The sequence below is a fragment of the Sebastes umbrosus genome, chromosome 5 (genome assembly GCF_015220745.1).
Source record: "Sebastes umbrosus isolate fSebUmb1 chromosome 5, fSebUmb1.pri, whole genome shotgun sequence".
Taxonomy (NCBI): Eukaryota; Metazoa; Chordata; class Actinopteri; order Perciformes; family Sebastidae; genus Sebastes; species Sebastes umbrosus.
In genome coordinates, this window is record NC_051273.1 from 25,922,025 (window position 1) to 25,943,699 (window position 21,675).

Genomic DNA, 21,675 nt, shown 5'->3' on the forward strand with positions numbered 1-21,675 from the left:
TATAAATATATATTTATATTTATACTTATCATTATTTATATATATGTATGTATATATATATAGCCTATATATATATATAGGCTATATATATATACATATATATAAATAATGATAAGTATAAATATAAATATAAATATAAATATAAATATAAATGTAAATATAAATATATATATTTATATTTATACTTATCATTATTTATATATATATGTATACATATATATATATATAAATATATATATATAAATGATAAGTATAAATATAAATATATTTATATTTATGCTGGAAAAAATGTCTGAAATGCTTGTAACAGCGACACCTGTCAACGAAAGTCAGCGTCGGGCTCGCGCTTGTGCTCGCTCTAAATATACATGAACGAGCATCACTCAAAACAGTGAGGCGACACACGTCAGCTAAAACCACAATATCACTCTTTAGTTCAGCTGCTTGGCAGTAATGTTAGCTGACCAGACGAAGGTCTCTCCATGAATCACTGCTGATCCTAGTGTTGGCTTTTCCTGCTTCTGCCTCCCGACCGCGGCCGGAGACGATAATGTTTCTCGCTGCGGAACCCCGTCACTTCACAAGATACGGGAAGCCTCTGTTGGTCTGGAGGAGCTGCAGTAGTTATTTCTGCACAAACGTTCACTGTACATTCACTAGATATTCTCAGAGCTACGAAGTCTTCTGCAGTGTGGAGTGAGCGTGCATGCACGTGAGGTGGAGCGAGCTGAGTGAAGGCAGGCAGGCAGAGGAGCAGAGGAGCAGAGTAGAGCAGAGACTCCGGTCCTGGAGACCAAAGCTACGGTCTCCCCCGCGTACTACGACCGCGGCCAACACTGTTTTGCAAGACGGGCTTCACTAGATAGAACTTTGCGGTTTTGGTGCTTCCGTGTAGTTTGTGTTGGAGTCTTGTCTGAACAGCGTAGCCACACGCGAGCGCGCATGGGACACCGACCCGGGTGATTTATACGTGTAAGAAGTTACAAACAGTCCCTTTAAATCTAATACAGCTTAGGATCTTTCTGGCTATGCATAGCCCTGTTTTACACCAAGTAGTAAATATGTTATTGCGTATTTAAAAAACGGATAAACAGTCAATTTAAAAAAAACATGAACTAGAGAATACGCGCATGGCACCGTAGAGTTGTGTTAGCTGTAAACATTTAAATGTCTTTTTAAAAAGACAGTCAGCATCCTCAGGGGAAAAGAGCAACTAACTGAGATTTCATAGTGATTACAGAGTTTTAAAAACAGCATAAAACCAAAGTGAGCACGTGGTTCGACAGCATAGTAGGCTACACGATGCTGGAGAACAGAACATGTTGTAGCTCCCACAGGTGGAGGTGTTGACAAATAAAATGGATGAGTGGTTACCGGAGGTGTGGAACAACAAGTCCTTTGCTATACGTGTATATGTTTTTTTTCCATTTGTATTTATTTACAGTATTTGTGAGGATCAAATGTTACGAGGCAGGTATGTAACGTAATGTAAAGTTCACGAAGGTGCAGGCGTAAACAACACAAATATTGCAATTTGAGATATGAGTTTGAGAACTTCCTTCATTTGTTTGAGGTTTGTATTAAAATACGCCAATGGAGGAACTAAATGCACACTGGTCTCCTGTTTAAACTGAATTACCATGTTCAATGGTTACAAGGCTCAACCATTAAAGATTTCCTCTTTTTTTTTTAAATGTTTCTGAAATCATTACTGTGTGCTGTGGGTTATAACCTGTATACTAGAAGAAAAAAAACTCATCCAGATCATTGTCTACAATGTGTATATTTCATTGTCAAAACATACAGTAATGTTTTTTTTACTGATCAGAAAACAAGGCCACTAGACAAGTTAAAGCAGGCAAACTGTGATTTTCCTGCACTTTATGTTTTTATGATGATATTTAAGCCAACTAATCAGTTCATGATGAATAAAAATGTTTGAGTTTGTTCCATTGAAATATTGACACGTTATATCCACTAGATGGTGCCACCGATTGATTGTTGGAGTTTTGAGGACGTACTTGTACTTCCATTACATTTCTTTCCATTTTCCGCTACTTAATACCTCTACTCCGCTACAATTCAAAGACAAATATTGTACATTTTAATTCACTACATTTATTTGATAACTTAAGTTACTAGTTACTTTGCAAAATCAGATTAATAATACAGAATATAGTTTAAGATAAGACTTTATTGATACCACAGGGAGAATTCAAAAGCTAATCAGCAGTATATGAAGTAATTAAAATTAGCTCCAGTCATGTGTGGTCTCCATATTTTGTCCTTCCTTTGAGCAGAGTTGTGACAGCATTGCATAGCATAGCCCAGTTTAACATTGATGCTTCTTGTTTCTGCACTATCCCCTTTGCTGCTGTACACTGCAAATGATCCCACTGTGGGACTTTTTTTCATTCAAAGCCTATCGCTCCTTTTTGTGGAGCATAGGCCGTTGACCACAGTCCGCCAGAGTCTTTTGTCCTGGGCTTTCCTCTCCAGTTGTTTCCATGTCAGCCCGCTCTGTTTGATGTCCGTGTCAAGGTCCCTGCGCCAGGTGTTCTTGGGCCGGCCTCTCCTTCTTTTGCCTTGTGGGTTCCATCTAAGGGCCTGCCTGGTGATGCTGGTACCGGGTTTCCGGAGTGTGTGGCCAATCCATCCCCATCTCCTTCTCATGATCTCTTATTCAACAGGTGTTTGACCTGTTCTCTGCCAAAGATCATTGTTGCTGATGGTATCTGGCCAGTGGATGTTTAAGATGCTGTGGGACTAATAAAGGAATATCTTATCTTATCTTATCTTAACACCAAGCAGTAAATACTACTACAGTAAATACAGAGGGAGGAGGACTCAAACGTAGAAGGTCGGATGAAGGCAATGGCAAGGAACAGGCTTACCAGTCGTCAACAGGAGTGCGGTTCAAACAGCAAAACAAATCCAAGAGGGGCATGACAGGTGAGCAGGTCAAGAACAGGCAACAGGGCAAAAAGCAGGAACAGAATCGGGTACAGGTTCAGGTGGTTAGAAAGCAAAGGCATAAGCAACATTATCAATCTAACAGGGGGTGAGTGGTAATGGGCAAGTTATACAGTACTGAAGGGCTGATGATGGAAACTGGAAACAGGTGAGCAGGTGAAGGAGAGAGTCAGGTGTCTTGGACAGGTGGAAAAGTCTGAGGACATCTGGTGGATGGATGGAGAATAGCAAGGCAGCGGGCTGGGGAAGGGAGAATGTGGCTGATGGGAGGGAAAGAGGGGCAGAATGGGAAAAGCAGGACTGAGGCAGACTTTGTGAGTATTGTATGTTGGCCGCTGATCATTGAGTCACAGGTTTCTAAACCAAAATAAGCACTGCAGAACAGAGCAGATTGTAACTCCCATTGGTGGAGGTGTTGAAAAATAAAATGGTTGAGTGCTTACCGGAGGTGTAGAACAACAAGTCCTATGGTGTCCTGTGTGTGTTTATGATCCATCTGAACATACGTCAATTTTGTGTTTCGCATTTCTAACCCTTTATATCTATTCATGAGGATTAAATGTCCACAAAAGGATAGAAATATCTATAAAACCTATTGTTTTTACATGAGGTTTGAATTGAAAGAAAATATATCCACAATTTAACAGTTAATGGGGCAGGTAAATGCATATACAACCACATGAAAGTCCTGTTTTGTGTTTGTTTGTCGAGGTAATAGTCTGCATGTGAGTGTATGTGTGTGTGAATACTTGTATTACTTGTGTTGTTGTGACAAAACTGGTCACATTGTCACATTATGGGGACTAATTTAACATTTGGGTACAAAAAAGCAGGTTCCTACAAGGTAAACCACCAAATTTGAGTGATTTACCTTGGTTTTTAGTTTTGGGTTAAGATTAGGCTCATGTTATGGGTTAGGCATGCAGTGGTTGTGGTTAAGGTTAGGGTTAAGTCTCAAGAGAATTAATGTTTGTAATTTCAATGTCCTGCTTAGTGGGAAAAAATAAGTGTGTGTGCATTTCCACTGCCAGTAGGAGCTCTCTTTGCTTTACACCTGATTAGATCGTTGGTTGGAGGATATTTAGTCCATCAGAAACATCCAGCATGAGTCCGTCTCCGCAGAGTGTCAGCATCATTTCAGGTTTACTCTTAATGTCAGGTAATGACAACCTACTTTTATTCACTACTTGATTGTTTGCAGTTATGTACGCATTTTGTTTTCCAGACTGACGCATGTTTAGCACTGAAACTGAAAAATTGATCTTTCTCCTCATGCGAATAATAAGCAGTACTGTTATTATTTTAGTAATCATTGTTGTATAGTTTATCCTGTCTGTTTAAAGTTTAAATTATCCTTACAGTGCAATGACATTGATGCCATATGGTCTGTTTTGCCCAGGCAAATTTGAATCGCATGCATATGAGAATGTATAAATGGAGAGAAACATACAATTATAATTTATCTATCCACTATATTCCACATTTTTGATAAATCATGTGAAGTGTTGAATTCAAAATAATGGAATCTTTCCACAAATTTGAGTCGTTACGCTACATTATCTTTGAAGAACATCAAGTAATTTAAGGATGTCATTGTGACCCCATTTGTCCTATGCTATATAATATCATTACTCAAAGTAATGTTAGGATATTGATACGATACAATGATTATTACAAACTCATTTTTTCCATGTCCAAATAATTCTGATTTTCATTTTTGTTTGTGATATTTGTGTCTGCAATAATATTGTGTTTAGTAACTTTGCAGTTAACAAATATTCTGCCATAGTTTTGATGCATTTGAACCATGTGTGAGCAAATCTGTAAATGCAAAGCAGATACGTTTGTTTTACATGGCTTAGTATAGCTTTATAATTAGAAAAGAGCTCTTCATTTCTCAAAATCATTTAAAAGTGGAGTTAATGTGTAATTAAAGCAACAGTTAAGCATTTGTATAAACTTCCTCTCTCTCTCGTCAGTGTCTCTATGTTGTAGTAAACTGTCATGTGGAGAAGGCAGTGGTCCAACCCATGAGTCCATGCAGGCAGTGTTTGACCTAAAACCCTTCAGGCCAGTAGTGAACCTCAGCAATCCCACCATATCCAACATCTCCTTCACTCTGTATGCTGTCCTTGGGGTGGTGAGTCAGTTAGCAATCTAAGAAAATACTAAAGGCACCTAAATCCAGATTAAACACGTTCTGAGAAACCTCCACTATAGCAGACAGAGGAAATGTAAGGGAACTTAAAGGCAGATGTTGTGTGTAATGTGGAAACATTCATTGCAGCAATTCATATTCAAATGTATATTATTATCGTGTATATTGTTACTCTTTCATGGTTTAAGAGGTAGCTTCACGTGATGTTTATCTGTTGTCTACTGTATTTCAGAATGAGAAAACCCAAATACTCACTACTTTCTTATGGCTGAGACAGGTAAGTAGCAACACACTATCAAAAAATTTAATGAAATCTGATGTAACACAATATAAAATGACAGGCAAGCAGATATTTAAATTTTATGTTGGAAGTTTAACATTGCATTATTTCTGAATAATTCACTGCAGTACTGGCACCATGAGTTCTTGGTTTGGGACCCTGATGAGTGTGATGGCGTCACTAGGATTTCTCTCCCTGCGAAGAAGCTCTGGGCTCCAGACATCATCGTGTATGAGTTGTAAGTGCTGTAAACGGTTTTCTTTTTTTTTCTTTTTGATGAATACAATACAGCATGCGAAGCTGAGAGAGCTGAACAATTTTATGAATTGTGAAAGTGATTTTATTTTTGTTTCAATGTGGGACAAATTTAAATGACTGACACTTTAACCTGTTTCTGTTTATTTCTTTTACTTCATCCTCACTCCTCCAACCCTCCCAGTGTGGATGATGATGTTTCCCAAGCATGCCCTTACGTCTACGTCAACCATACAGGTCACATCCGCTGGGACAGGATGCTTCGGCTCGTCTCATCCTGCAACCTGGAGATCTTCAGTTTTCCATTTGATGTGCAGAATTGCACATTTACATTTGGTTCCTACATGCACACTAGTAAGAAAAGGCTTCATAACATTTACACTAGTCATCCATGCATTGGCTAAACAAATAGAACGTCAAGCTGGCTCAATAATGGGTCAGAAAATGCATAAGTTGCACTTTTGGGATCTTTTGCAGGGAATGAAATAGATACATCCAGGTTAGCTTAGGTTGTGCTACTGTCTGGCTATTTTTCCCTCTCTCGTTGTGTTTTCCTTTTTCACAGTAAGGGATGTGAGGGTCGGTCCAGCTCTGACTTTTCAGGAGATGTCTGGAAACTCAAAGCGTTATCTGGAAGCCAGTGGAGAGTGGGAGCTGGTGGATATAGTGGGAGAGACCTCCATCCTCCAGTTTGGAATCGACGAGTGGGACATCATAACCTTCTGGGTGAGGGAAACCAGTAACACTGAGTTTATTACTCGTCCATGTGTAAATATAACAGCCGTAAAGAAAACGTCTGGCTGTCTGGCCCGCAACTACTGTTGTGGTTCACTCTCACCACTATCATAACATTCTTGCCACAGCAGGCAGGTGTTTCCAGCAAAAAAGGTCTAAAAATGAACTGTCTGTTACCTGTTCAGCCCCAAACAGCACACAGACACAGTTAGGGACCAAGTGGCAACCTCTGGTGCTGAGAAATGAAGCCAACTCGGAAGCACCAAAAACTGTAGTTCATCAATTGGCCACTTAAGGCTGGCTCCAAAAGCGAGTCAATCCCCATAGACCCCTATGTTAAAATGTTTTTTTTTTTATATATAAAGGTTATTGATAGCCTACACAGTAAAGGTGGTGAGACTCCTCAAACTGACTCTTGTTCACTAGGTGGTAATAAAGCGGCGGCCAGTGCTCTACGTGGTCAACCTGCTGATCCCCAGCTCCTTCCTCATGCTCATCGACATCCTGTCCTTCTACCTGCCCCCCCATAGCGTTGACCGCGCCTCCTTCAAGATGACCCTCATTCTGGGCTACACTGTCTTCCTGCTCATCATGAACGACCTGCTGCCCAGCACAGCGAACGGCACACCCATCATAGGTCAGAGACGATGACGGAGACATAACCTGAGCACTGTCAGAATTGCGTTGTATTAGTACATCGATCATCAGGTTTAGAAATCATGCAATCAAGGGGTCCTTTTGATTTAGTTTAGAGGGATAACTGCAGATATATTTTGGCTGCCTTCTGCTACTGAGGATCGAAGATTTACATATGTCTTTAATGTGTATCCTTTGATCTCTCAATCTATCTAGGTATCTATTTCTCAGTGTGTCTGGCCCTCATGGTCATCAGTCTACTGGAAACAGTCATCATTACCAATGTCCTTCACCACAACTCCATGAAATATCAAGAGGTTCCAAACTGGGTGAGGGTGGTTGTCCTCAAATACATCGCCACCGTCATCTGTTACCGATGGCCAAAGGACGTCCAGCCCTCCTCTATACCACAGAAGGATAAACCTGAAAGTTCAAATGGCAGTTCAGGGTCATGGATCATCCAACCAGCCAGCCAAACACCTGCCCAGCACCCAACCAGCAGCGGAGGTAATCAAACTCAGTAAATGACAATTATAAAACGGGAAGCTCAAATCAAGCAATCTGATTGGTTCATAGCCATGATATAATTCCCACAAACCACTGCTATGACGCATCTAACCTTTGAACTTCCAGTATCACTTTTTTGCTCGTCTGAGAAAAAAAACGTTAGACTTAGACCCGTTAAAACAACAACAACAAAAAAAGAAATATGAATCTATGTCAGAAAAGGAATTATATCTATAACTAGAAAAATTAATTTCCTGCTGAAAATGCGTGGGAATGCTGACAGATGAACTGCATTGCTAAACACAAAGAGAGACAGAGAGAGAGAGAGAGAGAACCTTTAAAACTATAAGTGCTTGGACAGAAATAGTATTTTCACTGAATGAACCTTTAAAATCTATAAGTTGTTACATAGAAAGTGGTATTTGGGTGGAAAGTATCAGTAGTAGTTGTAGTAATAGTAGTAGTAGTAGTAGTAGTAGCAGAAGGAGCAGGAGCCTTAGTAGTAGTAGTAAGAGTAGTAGTAGTAGTAGTAGTAGTAGTAGTAGTAGTTGAGGCAGTAGGAACAGCAGCAGGAGCAGTAGTAATAGTAGCAGTAGTGGTAGCAGTAACATCACTGGTAGTAGTAGTAGCAGTAACAGTAGCAGTAATAGTAGTAGGGGTAGTAGTAGTAGTAGTAGTAGTAGTATTAGTAGCAAAGGCAGCAGTAGTAGTAGCAATAGTAGAAGTAATCGTAGTAGTAGTAGCAGTAGTAGCAGAAGGAGCAGCAGCTGTAGTAGTAGTAGTAAAATCAGCAGGAACAGAAGCAGTAGTAGTAGTAGTAGTAATAGTAGTAGCGGTAGTAGTAGTAGTAGTAGTAGTAGTAGTAGTAGTAGTAGTAGCAGCAACAGTAGTAGTATTAGTAATAGTTGTCTCGCACGTTTTGATGGACTTTTTTTACAGGTGTTGGCAACGCTGCGGGACGAGTAGCACGGCAAAAACTGTAGAAAGAGGAATAGTAAGACTTCACTAGAAAATTTCTCAAGAAATTTTGACCAGTGTGCCTGGTGTTGGGAGGGGGGGGGGGGTCTGAGGACCATAGTGAGGTTATAAGAAGGGGGATGATAGGCCCAATAAAGTCCCAAGTCTCGTGACCCGTTTAAACTTTGAATCATTTTCCTACGTTAAAGTATGGCGACTCTGTATGGCCCTGTATTTTGAGCTCTCTTCACGTCAATTTGCCATTCATTCCTATGGAGCAAAAAATTCTAAGTTTTTCGGGAACCGCTACACCAATCTCTTATAATTCCGCACTGCGTGCGTGCGTGTCTGTCACTGGTTGCCAAAGTGATTGGGGGGCCGTGAGGAGTGTTTAGTTTCATTTTATCATATAGTAAGAGTTGAGGGCTTTTATTTTGAAAACTAGGTGAATACCTAGTTCCTGTTATCATACAATGAGAGTTGGGGCCTTTTAATCACAGGTGTAATTAATAACATTAATTATGGCCCTGATCCATTGAAGCCCTGGTTTAGAGCATGCTGGCTCACTGAAAAGGCTGTGATACAGTAAATAGAGTGTGTGTGTGTGTGTGTGTGTGTGTGTGTGTGTGTCAGTCAGCCTGCTCTGATTGGCTAATGTGAATCAGCTGTCTGTCTATCAGCAATCAAACGTTGCCTTGGTGATGGCCACTGCTAAGCACCCTCAGTGAGACAGTTTATAATAGGAGTTAACCAGAGACGTACATTTCATAAAAGCGCTCCTCAGGCAAAAATCGTGACTAATATCGCCAAGATTGTTTATGAGAGGAGTTTGGACTCTCTGATGAACATATGGTGTGAAATTTGTGTGTGTAGTGTAAAAAATGTGACCTCGGCGGCAGTTTCGGAAAGTAGTAACTTTTCTCTCTGATCCCTAAAATTGTGTGAAATTTAATATGGGCCCCTATGGGAAGGTAGCCGGGAGTTGCTTTCACTTTCAGGCATGTATCGCCAAATGTGTAAGTCCGACTGATTCCATAGCTACATGACTGCAACCAGCACAAAAATACCTACGTTTTGATGTATGAATTGTGTATGAGGAGTGGAAGTTGTGGGCTAGGGAGCAATTTGTTTGGATACTTTTCATACAGATGGATACAGAGGGAGAAGCGGCAGACAAGCGACGCCAGAAGTGCTCGCCCACCGGCACAAACATAAACAAACACACTCACGTACGGAGGCCGTCCAACTTTTTCATTATTCTGTGATCCCTCCTATTGCTATCCAGGTGCAGCTGCTGTGCCTGAACTGCAACAGATCTGTCAATATCTGGGAGACCTTCATGCCCACCTCACTTCACTGCAGAAGGAGGGCGCGCTGCAGGAACAATGGTGCCACGTAGGATATGTCCTCGACTTCCTGCTCTTCCGCACCTATCTGCTGCTCATTACATGTTACGCACTGGTCATCATATGCATGTGGTGTGTCTGGATCAATTCATAGGCTGTCTAAGTAACAAATTAAAAAGCATTCTGTATAACTAGAAGGCAAAACAAAGCATCGGCCAACATTTAGCAGTTATGTTTCTGTAATGTTGGTTTTCTGTATTTCATTTTGCAGTACGGCTAGTTTTGTGTCCTGCAGTTGAACGACCTGCAGTTATTTAGCCTCTTCTAAAGAGGTGCATCCTGAACTTTATTAAATAATCATTTTATTGGGAAAATTATCGAGGGCGTTTTCACATTAGGTACGATTGATTCGTACCATGCCTGTACGATTGCCCCCCCTCTCCACTCCCACGCCGCTCAGCTTTCACATTAGTAATGTTGTTCCGTATCGGAGTACACTTGCGACATCATCCATGTGTATTTGTTTATGTTGAGATCAGCCTTTCTAGTGCATCGTAAAACACTTCATTCAAACTTGACAGAAACAAAACAAAACATCGGTAGTCTTTCTAACAGTCACCAACTCTGGTTTGGTCGAAATAAACTCTTATTTCACAGAGTAAGATGTGAAAATATAACGGCTCTACACTCTTTTCCCCTCGCTGCCTCTCCCTCTCTCTACCTGCTGCGCGGCTCCCGTTCTTTGGAGGCAGACCAATAAATTAGCTAAATAAAATAACAAACATCGCCCAACCCCAATGTCTACTATTGTTTATATTTTAAGGAACCTCTCGCCTGCCTTCCCGCTTTATCACCCATGGTTGTGCAGTTCGGAGGATGAGATTGGTGCATGCTGCACACATATTCAGATTTCGGAGAAGACCACGTCGTTGAAAAAAGCATGCCCTTTCAAAACTACTCACTGACTGCTAAAGTTACTCGCATTAAATAGCAGTTTACTTCCGTGTTTTGGTACAGTTGGCTTTCACACCTGATGCGAACCATAGCTGAGCACACATGAACCGTATTCCAGACCACCTTTTCAAGTGGGCTCGAGTACGGATCGGCAAACCGTGCCCGAGTACGGTACGGAGCGATCACATTAATCAAACAAACTGGACTTTGAGGTCAAGTATACTCGGATCCGGGACCCTGATGTGAAAGCCTCTTGAGACTTCTTGAATGTAAATGGCCTGTCAGACAAAGTCCAATCTGGCTTCCAACCACAACACAGCATCCAGACCGTACTGATAAAGATATAAAATATCACATTTGAATATTGGTTCAGGTAAAACAGTAGTTCTGGTACTGCTACTGGTAGTAAAGTCTTTGATACGTCTGTCTAGGTATATTTCTAAAGTAGGATTATCTTCTGCCACTCCTATCACACAATCCTACAGTACCTCTTCTAGAGTGGTAGGATTATCTGGTGATCATGAATAGAGTGGAGTCCCCCAGGGTTCAATTCTCGGACCTCTATTATTCAACCTGTATGCTCCATGCCAAATAATGTTGATATGACAGTACTATATTATTCTAATATGTGAAAATATGACATACCTTCTCTGTTATTTCTGTTATCCTACAATTAAAGGCTGCAAGTCAATCCGTGTGCTCAAGTCCCTTTTTTTCCGTTTTTTCTTTGACAGGCAACAATAACCTCATGAGATTGATGATGCTGGGTAACAATTATCATCACAAAACAACGAGGAAGTATTACTGTAATAAAAAAACTGCAAAACTCTGAGCTGTACTTTGAGTTTAGTGCTAAATAACAAATGCGTGCATGCTAACACGCTAAACCATTCAATGATTATACAAAAAGTGTATAATGTCACGAATATGGGTTGTTGACACATCTAATACAAATCCACATGAAGGTGATTCAAAAACCTGTGGTACAACCACACGAACATTCATTATCCAAACACAGTCATAGGATGAGTGGCTCTCTCCAAGCTAATGGGAACACCCTTAAGGCTTACAGTAAGTCATGCTGCAGTCTACCATAATCTACAGTCAATATTAGCCTCTGTAAGCGGTTACACATTTCATCTAATTATTGATAAATTCATGTTGCTCCAGCAGATCGTCTCAATCTGGTGGAGCGGACTGCTGACTTTTTTGTTTTGTCATCTGAGGCACTTGTCATGATAAAGGCTTAAGTGAGACTGAAGATGGCAGATGTAAAGCCCACTGTGCTCATCTTCATCTGTTTCATGCTGCTTCACGGTAAGATGGGAAGACATTTTGACTATCCACAAAATAAGCAAAGAAGATGATCTGTTAAAAGCTGAACAGCTGCAAGTTGGTTGTTAAAGGGGCACTTAAATTAGTTCTGGTCCTGTACAGTACCGTGGGAACCTCTTTCAAATAATAATGATAAAGATTTATTTAAAATTTACCATCAGGTTTGTCGTCAGAAAATACTATATACTGTATATATATATAGTTACGAAACACAAGAAAACAAACAGATTAATATATGTCATCAGTTTCCTTAAATTATGTAATACAAGTTTGACTATATGAGCTTATAACAGCAACATGGCACATTGATAAATAATATTTTAGTCCTTGTTTCTATGAAATAGTCATTCAATATATCTTTAATTTCTGGGAAATTCAGGAAATTAACCTGTTTATTTTAGTTTTTGAAAGATTATCAGGCAAAAATTGTTATAAAAATTAAAATTATTTATGATTTATAAAAGCAGTACCACCTATATTCTAATAAATTAAATTTAAATTTAGAATAAATGTATTTTCTTGACTATTTGTTTACGTCTTTGTTATTGACAGTAGACAGATGAAAGGAAATGAGGGATAGTGAGATGCAGCAAAGGTATTTCATACTTAATGTGTCATTTACTAATAGTTTATAGACCAGTTATAAGCCATTAATAAGAACAACTTTTGGGTTGCCAGGTTGTGGAAAAAACTCTCTTGCTGGTGTTTATTAACCATTAATAAAGCCTTTAGTTACAATTTATAAACCCTTTTTAGTGTCTGACAGACATATAAATGTGACTAAAGGTATCTCAGTTTTCCAATGTGTTCAGAGGCAATTTAGTGAATGAAGCCCTTGAATTAGTGGTGTCGAGATATACAGGTATTGACGATAACCGTGATATATAAAAAAATAAATATTGATATCATGTTAATAATACACATATGATAATATTGTGTAAATAATCCAGTGCCTCTGAAATCACGCTTTTGTACAGCTATGGTTACAGACTCTCTCTCCACCTCCCTACACTTGTATTTTCAGTGTAATTCATTAAAAAAAATAGACGATGTGCGTGTATATGAGCAATCTCACAAATTTTGTTTTCTACTTTCTCACTCAGCTTTTGCAGCAGCGTTGAACTGCACCAGCCCAACTCCTGAATCTTTGTTCGGTGCACTTGAGAAGAATTTATTCCCTAAAAATCTACTGCGATCTGTAAAAAGCTTTTCAATTCCAATTAACATAACCATCGGTATCACAGTGGGGGCAATTATAGGAGTGGTGAGTCTACACAAACACCTATCCATGCCTGCACATGAGCATGCACAACTTTTTGATCATTGATCCAAATCCATCACTCATTTGCATTACTGGCTCTAATTCATTTAAACATACGTTTCATCCACAGGATGAAAAATCCCAGACCATAACAACATTCATATGGCAAGTTCTGGTAAATTCTCAGGGCAAATAAATCCACTATGTGCAGATTTTTATGTGATTACATCATCTTTCATATTATTATAATTGCATTGGTTTTTGTTGGCAAAATAAGCAAATCCAAGGTTAGGAGGTGTGTCTTTTTTGGTATTACCACTGGGGATAATTTGCTCAAAATGATATGTGCATGCCAACTTGTTTAAAAGTACTAGACTGGAATAAACTTCAATTAATGTTAATTAACTTGTTATTGTTCATTAACTTGTAACTAAATAGATTTTTATGCAAAATGTTAAAATGTCTTGTATTTTTTTTTTTTTCGCTAAAATAATGGTGACAGATGGTGTTTTGGATGAAACGTCATATTATTCTCTATTAATTTAAGTAGTGACACAGCTGAAATGAATGGCATTTCTTTGCTGTACATCAAATCTGTGTTGCTCTGTTTAATGTAGGAGTGGGATATCGAAGGCCTGAGCTGGGATGAGGAGGAATGTGGAACTAAAAGAGTATCTGTCCCGAGAGAACAGCTTTGGGTCCCAGACGTCCAAATCGCAGAGTTGTAAGTTAAAAGGATGTACAGTAGTGTGTGCGCTTTTTAAAGTAAAAACCTGAAATATCAGCAGTTGGAAAGCAAACTTAAATGCTGTAAACCTGAGAGGAGAGAGGTAAACCTCCATATAGGTATACAGTATTACAGTTGTTTGGTACAATGGAGCTTAAAAGAATATGCTTTTTTCCTCATTTCATGCTAAAATTATGACCTTTTTTTAAGTATTAAAGACCAACTCACGTTAGTTAATCATACAATACAAATTTGAATAAACAATGAATCTTCGTTTTTCTCTCTCCTTTTAAAATCAAAATGTTTTTTGTTTTCTATTCCAGCATGGAAGAGGACGAGTCTCCCAAAACTCCCTTTGTCTACTTATACAACACAGGTCATGTTTTTGATAATAAGCCGATCAGAGTGGTCAGCTCCTGCCGATTAGTAATCTACACTTTTCCCTTCGATGTCCAAAACTGCTCACTGACCTTTGGATCATATCTACACTATGGTAAGCCTGCTTAAATATAAAATGCAGTTCTTAAAGGTACTAAAACACGGAGAAGCTCGGAGTACAACACACACAGAGGGAGAGTGACTTCATTCTCTGCTCAGGTAGAACATTGCTTCTCTATATCTTTACATAACTAATAGTTGTTTGATGCTATATTAATGCTCTGGATATCATACAGAGCACCTTTAAAAAGTCTGTTTTGAACTGCGTGACAAAATGCAGCTTTGCATACTACGAAATGTCTGATGTAAGCAGTGTTGTGTTTAAATAGGTCCGGAGGGGTTGAAGTGTTGAATGGAGATTAAGTCTTTTCTTTTTTTTTAACTTGGCGTGACACAAGGTTACACAAGTATTTCTGTTGTCACACATTCAGATCATTTGACAAATTGAATTGTGAAAAGTCCTTTAAAGTGTTAAAATATTCCTACGTGTTTGGATGGATATCAACACAAAACTTCACTTGTGGGTTCTAATAACTCAAAATAAAACTGTGCATTGAATGTTATTCAAGCTACAGATATAAGGATGATTGCAGGCACCACATCTGAAGAGATCCTGGAAAAGTCCCAAAATGTGTTGGACACCAACGGGGAGTGGGAGCTCACGAGTATCAGTGTAGTTCCTTCTACCCTGGAGCTAGAGGAGGAAAGCTACTCGGAGATCAAATACTATGTAAGTATTATATTTATTGTTTTTCAGTTTGCAAATCACATCAAATTGTGCAGTGAATAACAGTTATATAAAACACAGCACATTTTTTTCAACTCATTCTCCCTGCCATCACCACCTTCCTACTGTATAACTAATCATATTAGACTGTTTTTGCTGTGAGACATCAATCAAACTGCAACTGAAGAATGACACTGCCAATTCAATTTAACAAAGAGAAGGCATCATAATCATAGTAATTTTTTCCTGGAGTGGATTTCCTAGAGCAGTTTCATCATCATCCACAATTAGTTTTAAGTTTTTCCAGCTGTGAGAAACATTATCTCTGTGCACTGTTGAGAGAATGGTGTCTATAAACAGCATAAATAAAAAAAGTGCTTTTAAGTATGCACAAGGTTTTGAGTACTTTATTTTGTCACTTTTCTAGAGTGAGCACACTACGTACTCAAAAGGTGCTAAGAATTAGTATGTGGTACAGATTTGTTTTTGATTTGATCGACCATCTCAATGCTTGCTTAACAGGCTGGATTTATGACCCAAAACCAAATCACTATTTTATTTTTCAGAAAAAATAGTCAATGAGAACAACTAAATTGTATGTTTGGCTGTATTCAGGGCCATACCATTAAGGACACAGAGGTCATGTCCCCTGCATATAGATATATAATTGAATAGTTTACTTAATACAGTAGATAAAAGGTGTAATATCTAAATAATCAAAACATTTTAGTGTGTCTGTTTTCATTTTGTGTCTATTCAGAATTTTCTGAAAGGGAAGCGCATTGTGGGGGCTCTTCTGGCTATGCACACAATATTAGTGATGCTAGAGAGTAGCATGCAATAAACTAGAAGTGCACTCGGAGAGCGCAGACCTCCGCCAAGGCAGGTTTCATGTACGACGCTAAAAATGTGAAAATGCCGTACACATTACTCAGCATTTACAGGATAACACACTTCCACGGTGACAAGAAACTTTAAGTGAATCATTTTGCATACAAATTCAGAAAGAAATGAACTGTTCAAAGTGTGGGTTAAAATGTTGAGGCGTTGTACCTCTCTCTTCCCAAGATCATTCTGAGACGTAGGCCACTCCTCTACGTGGTGAACCTCCTGATCCCCAGCTGCTTCCTCGTCACAGTGGACCTCTTCAGCTTCCTGCTGCCCCTCCAGAGTGTGGACCGTTCCTCCTTCAAGATGACCCTCATCCTGGGCTACACCGTCTTCCTGCTCACCATGAACGACGTGCTGCCTATCACTGGGGAGACAACACCTCTCATCAGTGAGTGACACCTGTGATGGTGTTACTTATTTTATTCCAGAGAAGGTTGAACACAGAGATATGATATATTTTTTAGATTCTGTGTGACTTAGGCTTCACTCAGCGTGGATATCATTATATCCATTGTGAATAAATGTCCAAAAATCTGCTTAGAAATCTTTAAAAAAAAATCACATTTTTAAGTTTTCTTCAGTATCAAAACAATTCCGTGATAGTTTACTGTACATCCATGGGTACATCACAACTGCTTATAGCTAATTCAGCATACTTTTTGTGGTGCCATTAATTTTTTGTTGTAGCCCACAGGTAACTCACTGCTTATACTTCCTGTTTACATCCCTCAAAGCCCCCAGTTAATGGGAACTGTAGTTACAAAATGTAAAGCATTGAGATGATTTATCCCCAATGGAAGTAAGACAATTACTGAGGCTTACAATGTCCCATTAACATGTTTCTTATTTCCCTATAACACTGACACTGACATGTACCCTGTGCTGAAAATGTAAATGTACATAATAGATTAAAACTAATACTAATTAGTATCCTGGGGCCGGTTGTATACACTTAGTTTAAGACTAGTCTTCTTGGCTTTAGACTGGTCTTAGATCATCAGGTTAGACTAGTCTAATTAAGCCTGTGTTGCATAAATATTAAGACTGACACTTTGAGGTAGAACAGTTATCCACCTCCCCCTCCCCTGGCTAAGCCTGAGGTGTTGCTTAGCTAACTATTTCCACTGTTTATCCATAACTTTTGGGGTCTCTTGTACCATATTCTTGGAATAGTTTCTAAACATCGACCGTTGGATTACCTTTTCTGTCATTTTCTCCTATACTTGGTGTGGTATTGCTGTTGCATCGTTCTTTTAATACATCCATTCATTTGACCCATGGTTTGACCTCGAATGGGATAGGTCGTCGTGCAGCAAGTCTCGCGAGAGTTTTGGTACGTTTTCGCAACTTGGGGGTTACCTTCTAGACGTTCACGACCCACGAGCATGCCCACGACCTCTATGAAGTGTCTTATTTATCCCACAATGCATTGAATGCATCTGTCACTGCAGTCCCATGCATAGACATACAGTATGTCTATGATCCCATGCTGCAGTCACTCACTGGGAAGCTTTATGCAACCGATAAATTGAAGTGTCAGATTTAACAGTAGATCTGACTTAAAGTTATATTTAAGACGAGGTCTATTTTTTTGCAACTGGTCCCTGGTTATGGTCTATTTCTTACAGTATTTACAAGAAGATGAATAAGAGGGTTCTCAAGTTTTAACCTGTGATCACTGATTATTGATTGGGAACATACAGTATCCTACATATGTAAATTGATTGTAATGTACCATGTTGTATTATTGTATTTTAGGTAAGATGTGCTATTCTGTGTTTTTTTTAAATGTATTTTCTTTTTCTTAAACGCCTAACCAGGGACAAGGTCTGCAAATTAGCTATGGCTAGAAGTCCTACATACCTTGCATCGGTTGCACTTTAGTTAAGTGTAACAATGCCTATGTATTGTCCCTGTCAAATAAACTAATAACAAATAAAAAAAACTAAAAACAAATAAAGCATTTGCTAAATAAGATCATAACCAGGATATGACTGAAGACGTTTTAAAAGGTTACTAGCATGCATGAAAAACATACAGTACAGCCGACTTTAAGAAAAGTGTACTGAATCCTCCCTGTTATTGTTGGTTTTGTTTCCTGCAGACGTTTTCCTCTTCATCAGTCTCGCTCTGATGGTGGCCAGCCTGTTGGAGACAGTGTTTATCACTAATATCCAGTACAGCTCCAGCCAGCACAGTGCGGTGCCCAACTGGCTCAGTGTCCTTGTGCTACGATATCTAGCTGTTGTTGTTTGTCTCCCTCGAAAGACACAGAGCAACCGAAAAACTGTCTTCCTCAACCCATCTGCTACAGGTATATCACAATCTTTCCAGGTAACCCCTGGTAACTGTAGAAGTATCCCTTAATTGGGAATGTATTGAAAGCATTGCTGCCACGGTTACAACCATTTAATCTTTTATTCTGAACTATGTCTGAGGTGTCCTGATGATAACTATAATGGACACCTACCAGCTGATGAGAAATAACTATTTTCCATGACCATTGGATAACCTAATGTAATTTAGATTTGACATTTTCAGCAAGTTTTATATTAGTATTTAGCTATTTTACATATATTAGAATTCAAACAAGCTGTTCTTTGTTTTTGACAGAACCAGCAAAGAGTTTGAGCATCACCAACATCTCAGCGATTCATCTTCAGCGCGTCTCTGGTGATACACCTCCAGAGAAACTCCCTCCGACCCCTCCGGAGCCGGCCCTGGATGAACTGAGGAAACTGAGCAGAGATCTCATAGCCATCCGCCTCCAGATGGACGAACATTTCCAGGGGGGCAAAACCTTGCAGGAATGGCAAATGATCGGGATAGTCATCGACCGTCTGCTGTTTGGCTTGTACATTGCCTTGATTGTTGTCAGCTTCATCACCATCATATGTATCTGGATCTGGAGCAACTCGAATGCCGCATGATTTAACTAAAAGGTTAAAAGCCTGATTGAGAAAATGTTCACACATATCAGCAACTTACATGTTATAACGTATAGTATAATGTACAGCGAGCCGGTCATTGTTGTGAAATAAACCCTGACAGGGCAATGCGGAGTGGACTCTGACGCAAAGCGAAGGGATTTATTTCACAACAATGACCCGCTAGCCGTACATTATCCAGCTTATTACACGGCTACTCACTTAAGAAATCAATAATTTGACACAAAAACGGTCCGCCAGAGTCCGACATCAGAACTGCGTCCATAGCAACGGTCTGTTATAGATGGCACTGGTCTGCTATAAAGAAATAACAAACCGTAGAACGCAGCGTTTGACCAATCAGAATCAAGTATTCAACACAGCCGTGTATTAAGTGGAGAATAGAGTTGTGTCAGCTGTGAACATGTAAATGTCTTTTTAAAAAGCCAGTCAGCATCCTCAGAGAAAAAAGAACAATTAAATGAGATTTCACTACTGATTACGGAGATTTTAAAACTAAAAATAAGCACATGGTTCGACGGCAAAGTCTTTGCGGCGCTAGAGAACAGAACATGTTGTAGCTCCCACAGGTGGAGGTGTGAAAAATAAGATGGGTGAGTGGTTACCGGAGGTGTGGAACAACAAGTCCTGTGCTGTCCTCTAGGTGTGTTTAGAATCTAGATCCAACTGCATGAATCTATACATTTGTATTCATTTATAGTATCTGTGAGGATCAAATGTTACAGGACAGGTATGCAATGTAATGTTCTTGAAGGTCTTCACAATAACAGTAGTAAAAAAGCAGGTGTCAAAATGTTTACAATATTAAGATAAGATAAGATAAGATATACTTTTATTGTCCCCGTGGGGACATTGTTCCTGGACTCCGTCCAACTGCAGTTACAAACACTAAATTAAAACAGCATCAACAACAATAATAAACAATTCCACATCAGACAGGGAAACAGTTTCACAGAAACAGATGTTTCAACACATACACAGTCCACGTACATAATGGCACATACTATCACACACACTATCACACACACCATGGCAGGTATTGCACCGGTAGTGCATTGCACCGTCTACCGTCTTGCCCATATTGCACAGACAATAGTCCAGTATTACACATATGCAATATACTGCACAGTCATTATGATAGCTTTATGTTATGGGTTGTTGAGGAGTTTAATAGACATCAGCAGGAATGAATGTTTGTAACGGTTCAATCTGCACCGTGGGACTCTATATCTCCTGCCGGAAGGTAAAAGCTGGTACTCCTGATGTAAGATGTGAGTTGGGTCTGACACAATTTTCTGTGCCTGTCTGATGACAGACTACTCATAAAACATCTGGAGGGTAGGGTGGTTTTTGACCCCCATAATCTTCATGGCAGTCTGCGGTAGGCGAGAAATCTGTGACCTCAACTGCACAGTCAGGTTACCGTACCAGGCCGTGATGCCATATCTTACGATACTTTCCAAGACAGCCCGGTAGAAAAGTAACATAATCTTCTGCTCCACTCCATAGAACCGGAGTCTGCGTAAAAAGTGCAACCGCTGTTGAAGTTCGGAGCAGAGGTTTCCAACATGCACTATATTATAATACACAATATTCATTCTTTTCAAACATCTTGTGGTTCCAAGTTGTCAAATGTGAGAATTTGCTGCTTTTCCTTGTTTTACATTAGTAATGTTCTGTTCGACTGTTTGTTTTTTAATTATTATTTGCAACAAAGATACAGGATACAGGAATGACATACAGATAGGAAGGTAGGATTGGATACAGGTTAACAATGTTTACAATACTGAAATAGAGAGATTAACTGATCATTAACTTTCTTATTAGCAGTTTCAGTGTTGTGTGTTTGTATCTGTGACTGTATTTCCACTTTAATGTCTGCGTTGTGTTTGCAATAGTGTGTTTGTGCATGTATTTAAAAGTATGTAGATGTTATTTATTTGAGTGTGTAGTGGCATAAACTTAGTGACTGTGTGGTAGAGCACATTTTTAATCACTATAGCTTATTGATAAATGTGTTGAATGTAACTCAACACTAGATGTCGCTGTGTCTTTAAATAGCTTACAGGTAGTTAGAAACAAATAAAGTCACTCCAGACATGCGGACTCTGTTTGGTGTCATTTTCAAACATAGGCATATTCTTTTGACAAATCATAGTTTCAGAGATCTTACTGAACATCATTATGTAACTTGATACAAACATAAAAAGTCTAATGAGGGGAAAATCATTTTCAAAAACATGCTGCTCAGTTCTTTTATGGAAAAGGTAGTAAAGCTAATAATTTAATTAAAATGTTCTATTTGCTACGAAATAAAACACATCTGATCATTCATTGTTGTTAATATGATACATTTAATGTTATTCCATTATATATATATATGCTGTAATAATGTAATAAGCATGATTTTTACTGTCTAAAAACATGCTCTACCAAATGGTTGAATTGTCCTTTACTAGTAAAAGTAGTGATGCTAACATAATAAATTTACAATCTTTATGAAATAAAAACAAGTTATGAATAATCACTGTTAACATCTTTCAACTC

General features: G+C 39.0%; 2 protein-coding genes across 2 annotated transcripts; both read left to right on the forward strand.

Moving 5' to 3' along the window:
- The first annotated feature begins 3,104 nt into the window (after positions 1–3,104).
- LOC119488504 (5-hydroxytryptamine receptor 3A) lies at positions 3,105–10,001 on the forward strand. The gene is made up of 9 exons (XM_037770233.1): positions 3,105–3,121; positions 4,969–5,113; positions 5,364–5,408; positions 5,540–5,649; positions 5,851–6,020; positions 6,232–6,392; positions 6,828–7,038; positions 7,254–7,544; positions 9,787–10,001. The coding sequence occupies exons 1-9, from the start codon at positions 3,105–3,107 to the stop codon at positions 9,999–10,001; spliced, it is 1,365 nt and encodes a 454-aa protein (XP_037626161.1).
- Positions 10,002–12,063: 2,062 nt separating this feature from the next.
- Positions 12,064–19,110, forward strand: LOC119488505 (5-hydroxytryptamine receptor 3A-like). The gene is made up of 9 exons (XM_037770234.1): positions 12,064–12,118; positions 13,240–13,400; positions 13,528–13,572; positions 14,015–14,121; positions 14,448–14,617; positions 15,132–15,292; positions 16,358–16,568; positions 18,285–18,494; positions 18,794–19,110. The coding sequence occupies exons 1-9, from the start codon at positions 12,064–12,066 to the stop codon at positions 19,108–19,110; spliced, it is 1,437 nt and encodes a 478-aa protein (XP_037626162.1).
- The last annotated feature ends 2,565 nt before the right edge of the window (positions 19,111–21,675 follow it).